Raw genomic sequence first — 6291 nt, forward strand, 5'->3', positions numbered from 1 at the left:
AAGACATTGATGCATTATGCATAAATCTTGGATGGCATGGTAGAACTTTACTGCTGCCTAATTTTTTTATTAAATTCTTAACAAATTTGTAATTGGAAAGAAAGCATGTTTGCTACAAGATTAACTTCATGAAGTTGAGGTGAGGCATTAGCATATAAACAACTTAGAGTCGAACCCCATGCTAAAACAACCACTTTTCACATAATATAAACATTATGGATACATTTTGGGTGACTATATCCTTGCCTTAATTTCCCACTCCCAATTGATGGAGGCAACCAAAGGATCCCAAGACACTATAAGTAGTTAGCCTCCTTATATATGGGAGGGAATGTATTTGGTCCCCAAAATATCTTAACACATGTTCAATAAGTAACATTGATCTAAGTAGTCATTGGGTGCTTAGTTCGAGTGACATGGATGGTGGTTTGCCATCCCATCCACTTGGGTTCAAGTTCTCAGAGACGTGGTCTCTCATAATAAGGATAGATGGATAGGCTTCCTGTTGTCCTGTTAGAGCTTGGGATCTCAACTCCAGTTCCGATGGTCTCTAGACATCTCGGTTCTAAACTGAACTATGAGTTCCCAATATATATAGCTTGCGAGCTGTTACATATATCTAAGGAAATTATTAGTTTACTATAATTTTTTTTTTGTTTAAAAATAACATTAATCTAAATAAACCTTAATATTTTACTTTCTATATATTTTACTTCTATACATGTAACTTTTTGAGCTATTAATAACGCCATACCTTTTATCAACATATACTAATATAAAATGAAATTAATAACACCATATCTTTTAAGAACATATAATTATATAAAATAAAATTAACTGAACCATTAATTCAACTACTATTTTATTTTCAATTTATTATAACTTTATTAGAAAAAACAAAACTGTCCAACAAAGTGGACCCTAGTAAGCCGATTAATTTGACCCTAATTTGACACTCATCAATAACTTTATAAAAACATTGAAACTATCTTAAAAAAACAAAACTTCGTAGAGCAACAAAATTTGACTCTCTTAATACATTTTAATTAAAAAAAAAATCATATAAAAAACAATATAATAAAACAATTACTTTGACTATTACTTGCTTAGGGCTAACCAATAATTCTATTAAAAATGCCAAAACAACATGAAAATAACTAGAATTCTATCTCCCCACATAACCATATGAAAAAGGCAAAACCAAACCATTTATGAAAAGGAACCTAAACCACTTATATAAATTAAACCCCCAACATTATACAAAAGCGGTGAAATTTGAATGGAAAGCAATTATGAAAATAAAATTTGAACCTAAAGCTATTATGAAAATGAAACTTGGTCAAAATATTAAAAGTCGGTGACATTTGAACCTCACCATGGCATGAAAACCGTGGCTCCCACAACCAAACATCAAAACTGAACGTTGGATTTGTGTAGGGATTCTAACCGTTCACGCACAGAACATATACATTGCGTATGTGACACTTGTACATTATGTATATTGACCATTCTATATATAATAATCAAACATCGATTGCTGTGGTGGCACAGATCATGTGACTTTGACCACAGAGATTATAGAAAATTTCAGCGTGGGATTTATTGGTTGCCGTTACAAACTTCCAGAGCATAGACGGTGGGATTCCAAATAATAATTCACGGTGTACGTGTTACATTTTTATGCGATGCGTTTGACCAAGAAGCAAAGCTGGAATTTTGTAAATCTGATTTCATTTAAAGAATCTATAAATGCTCTGCGTAGACTGCCTAGGAATCCATAACGTCTAGCATGTTTTCAATTGGATTGAAAGAACAGAGGAGGAAAAGAGGGGATTTATAATAGTACCTCATAGAACCCAATGTCTTGCATCACTGTTGCAGAGCCCCTGGGATGGCTCAACAAGAACACAAGTAGCACACAGGGTCACCATCACCACCACCATCATCACCAGATTGTGAATATGGCTTGCATTGTAGCAGGGAATTCTCCCTCTGTTTTGGGCTCTTGCAGGTCCCCGTCCTTGCATGATTCTGAGATTGAAATCTGTGCAGGTTCCCCTCGGAATCATGGCTTTCAGACGCCCAGGAGTGGGGGTATTCAGACCAGTTTTGCGGGGTCTCGGCTTCGGCCTGTGTTGGCAATCAGAGATGAGAATCTTCTGCGGAGCGATGGGGGCAAAAGCCCGGTGAAAAAAGTGCAGCAGAGGGCCGTGTCTCTGTGTGTCGGTGTCCCAGAGGAGAAGAGCCCGGAGAATGATTTGGTTTCCGGCTGCAAGGGCCCCTCGCCGCCGCTCAAGAGGAAACGCCCGCCGAGGCTGGATATTCCTCTCCAGCTGCCCGGTGTAGAGGCGCAATATGCAGCGGCCGTGGAGCAGCCGATGGAGATCAATGAAGAGGGTTTTCACTATGCGGTTTCGTGCAAAAAGGGCCGGCGAGAATTCATGGAGGATACCCACAAGGCCATTCTCAATGTTCTCGGCGATTCCAAACAGGTATGTAAAGATCTGGTTTCTTTTATTTTTTTTTCTTATTGTCAGGTATCTATGCCGCCAAAGTCATAAAGGGGTTACACCGGGATTCACCCCTTTGGAGGTCTTGGGTATGTATTCTGCCAGAATTTCCCGGGACTTAAATCTAATCTCATCCTCTGAAATTCGTGTGATATGTCTCGGAAAATCACAGGAAAAGTAGAGGTCTTGGTGATTTTATTCTGCTAAAATCACCTGCACGGAAGACTTGCGCTTCATCCCATCCTTTTGAAATTCATGTCATATGGATGAGGCAGATCGCAGTGATCATTTGAGACCTCAGCGATGTTTGCAGCCTGGACCTGGCATCGTCCCTCATTCCATATGGGTGGGGGCAGACCAGAATGAAACCCTGCTGGACACCTTAACATTTTGACAACCTTCCTACCTATGAACCCGTACCCCATTGGCACACTTCATCCTTTTTGTGTTTATTCCACCAATATTACTCAAAACTTTCCCCAGTCTCATCCCTTGTGCCGTTGGCATACTTTCTTTTTCTTTTTTCCTGTTTATTTCACTAATATTGCTCAGAACTTGCAGCGAGCCTCTTCCTGAATGCAATTGGGTTACTTTCTCTTTCCTCTGTTTATTCCACCGATATTACCGTGAAATTGCTCCATCTTCATCTCTCATGCCGTTGGCATACTTCCTCTGTTTTCTGTTTGTTCCACTAATATTAATCAGAGCTTGCAAGCAGACTTATCCCTCATGCCATTGGCATAGTTTCTCTTTTTTCTGTTTATTCCATCAATATTACTAGCAATTTGCCCCCAACCTCATCCCTCCTGCAATTGGCATACTTTCACTTTTTTCTGTTCATCGTTCAATATTTCTCAGAACTTTGTCCCCAGCCTCATCCTTGATAGTTCTCTTTTGTTTCCACCAATATTACTTAGAACTTGCAACCAGCCTCAAGGCTCACCCCCAATGACATTTTCTCTCATTCTTTCTGTTTTTTCTGCCATTATCATTCAGAACTTGCTTCCAACCTCATTCCTTATGCTATATGGGAACTTTTCCCTTCATTATGTTTATTCCATCAATTTTACCTTGAACTTACACCCGGTATATGGGTATGAAGCAGACTACAACAAGAATGAAAAACCTTAGTGGACAGCTTAACTTCTGAGTCCTCACTACTTACCTGTGAACTGTTGTCCCATTGGCAGACGTTTCGTTTTTGATGTTAATTTCACCAATATTATACTAGAAACTTTCACGCAGCCTTGCCCTTCATGCCATATGGGTGGGGCAGATTATAACAAGAATGAAACCCTGTCGGAAGCTTAATACTCTGATGGCCTTACCTGTGAACCAATGCCCCCATTTACATCCCTTTATGTTTTTGATGTTTATTCCACCAATATTACTCAGAATTTGCACCCCTCCTCACCCCTCATGGTTTATACATGGTGAGAATGAAACCCTGACCCTGGTAGACTGCTTAACAGTCAACACTATCCCTGCATAACGTGTGAATCAGTGCCCCATTAGCATGGTTCTGCTTTTGTTGTAATGTGTATCTTTTTACCGAGCCTCATTCTTTGGTCATCATATGGGTGGGGCAGGCTACAGCCACAATCAAATTAGTGTTGGATAGCTACCTTAACACTCTGTTTACTGTTTACCAACACCCCCTGGGCCATTGGCATAGTTTCTGTTATTGATGTTGTGTTCTTCCTTTTCTTTAAATTGGGTATGGCATCAATGGAGCCATTTGGTCACTTTGGTCCAGAAATAGGGGGGAAATTCCAGATACATCACTAAGCAGCAGTTAAAATAAGTTATATTTTGCGATTGTACTATTAGGGTGTTTGTAACTTGATTCATTATCACTGATTCTGTCTTTATGTTTCCTTTTCAGGCCTTCTTTGGTGTCTTCGATGGTCATAGTGGTCGTGCGGCTGCAGATTTCGCTGCAGAAAATCTCGGGCAGAATATTGTGGATGCTGTGGTCAGCATGGGAGATGAAAAAGAGGACAATGTTGAGCAGGCTGCTAGAGCAGGATACTTAACAACAGATGCAGAGTTTTTAAAGCAGGTTAGTCTTTGCAGTCAATTTTTTGAAAGTTATGCTGCATCCGTACAATAGGATTTCTCTTATGGATTTGCTTTTACAGAGTATGTTAGCAGATTAGTCTTGTGGAAATATACAAGTTTTGGTTTTGTGACTCCGTAGAATGTTTTATAATACCTGGATTCTCATTGCATTTTTTGAAATTTGCAGGAAGTTGGCGGCGGTACTGCTTGCGTTACTGCTCTGATTATAGATGGTAACTTGGTGGTTTCCAATGCGGGGGATTGTCGAGCAGTTCTTAGCAGAGATGGTGTTTCTGAAGCCCTTACCTGTGATCATCGAGCTGGAAGGGAGGATGAGCGACAACGGATAGAGGATTTGGTAAGTAATCAAGCTGTCTTACCTTTTGTTGGAATTTCTACTTCATTTATTGGCAGAATTGTCAATGAAAGAGGACAGCATTAAGAGGTGGCATCTGCCATACTATCAGGTAGTTGCCGGTCTTGATTTAAGTAAAACTTAGTTCATATCTCATTTGAACATTTATATTCATTGCAGGGTGGAATTGTGGATCTCCGCCATGGAGTTTGGCGAGTTCAAGGATCTCTAGCTGTATCTAGGGCAATAGGCGATTCACACATGAAAGAATGGATAACAGCTGAACCAGACACCAGAAAGATTGAAATTACATCTGATTGTGAGTTTTTAATTTTGGCATCAGATGGGTTGTGGGATAAAGTCAGTAATCAAGAAGCAGTGGATATTGCCAGGCCTTTCTGCGTCGATAGGCAGCCTAATTTGAAACCAGTAGGAGCTGGCCCTATAGATGCTTGCAAAAAGCTTGTAGAGCTTGCTGTAACCAGAAAATCTCAAGATGATGTCAGTGTGATGATAATACAACTCAGACGTTTTTGCAAGAAAGAGGATTAGACTGGATGTGCTGAGGGAGGGATGTCATTAAAAGAGTCCTTCACTAACAACCATCTGACCTAGTTTTTTTGCAAGAAAGAGGATTAGACTGGATGTGCTGAGGAAGGGATGTTATTAAAAGAGTCCTTCACTAACAACCATCTGACCTAGTTCTGGGTGTTGGCGTTGATCCCACACCCTATATAGGATCCTGATCGTTAAGTAGCAAGAAACATGAGTCTTCCATTGTTTTATGTAAAATGGGAGACACCTACATTCATTTTTGTACAGTATCACAAATCAATAGGTCCAATGATTCTTTTCCACAATTATTCTTTCATTCAATTTCAATGATCGTGTTAAATTTTTGATAGAAGTGCCATAAGAATTGGCACTGCATTTGATATGTACAACTCAACCCATTCCCTATACTATTTTCGAGCATGTACCTTTTATTTTACAACCCCCCTGTGCCTCTTTTTTTGGTCACTGGGCGGGGTTTCATGCAAGGAGTCCAAACCAATCCATTCTGTCTGCCTTTTCCTACCATTTTTCCCCTTTTCCTACCATGTACCTTTTATTTTACAACCATGATGTTTTTATAGTTACTGAACCAGGTTTAATTGAAGGAGTCCAAACCATTGTTCTGCTTGGAAAAATATTTATGAATGCTTAGACGAGGCATATGTGATTTAAACAATTTGCAGACTTGTATTATTGAGTTCAGTCTGTGAATCATTATTTCGCCTCAAAGCATGTCCAAGCACTACGAAGCTTGATAAATGCATATTATAGGACTATGAATTGTAAATGTCCATTAATCACCCTTGATTA

At 39.5% G+C, this 6291-nt stretch overlaps 1 protein-coding gene across 1 annotated transcript; it reads left to right on the plus strand.

The window, feature by feature from the left end:
• The first annotated feature begins 1641 nt into the window (after positions 1-1641).
• Positions 1642-5808, plus strand: LOC149161707 (putative protein phosphatase 2C 2). The gene is made up of 4 exons (XM_089437016.1): positions 1642-2492; positions 4396-4572; positions 4759-4929; positions 5107-5808. Exons 1-4 carry the CDS (start codon positions 1860-1862, stop codon positions 5476-5478), a joined length of 1353 nt encoding a protein of 450 aa, XP_089293142.1. The 5' UTR covers positions 1642-1859; the 3' UTR covers positions 5479-5808.
• Positions 5809-6291: the final 483 nt, after the last annotated feature.

The sequence above is a fragment of the Pinus tabuliformis genome, chromosome 5_2 (genome assembly GCF_031772625.1).
Source record: "Pinus tabuliformis cultivar Carrire ecotype Pingquan chromosome 5_2, CPIR1, whole genome shotgun sequence".
Classification (NCBI taxonomy): Eukaryota; Viridiplantae; Streptophyta; class Pinopsida; order Pinales; family Pinaceae; genus Pinus; species Pinus tabuliformis.

What these genes read in the sequence shown, in the direction of transcription:
- LOC149161707 (XM_089437016.1), top strand. Translation starts at nt 1,860, where the DNA reads ATGTCTTGCATCACTGTTGCAGAGCCCCTGGGATGGCTCAACAAGAAC. An exon ending in TTCTCGGCGATTCCAAACAG is followed by an intron (nt 2,493 to 4,395) that starts GTATGTAAAGAT and finishes TTTCCTTTTCAG; the next exon opens with GCCTTCTTTGGTGTCTTCGA. An exon ending in GACAACGGATAGAGGATTTG is followed by an intron (nt 4,930 to 5,106) that starts GTAAGTAATCAA and finishes TATTCATTGCAG; the next exon opens with GGTGGAATTGTGGATCTCCG.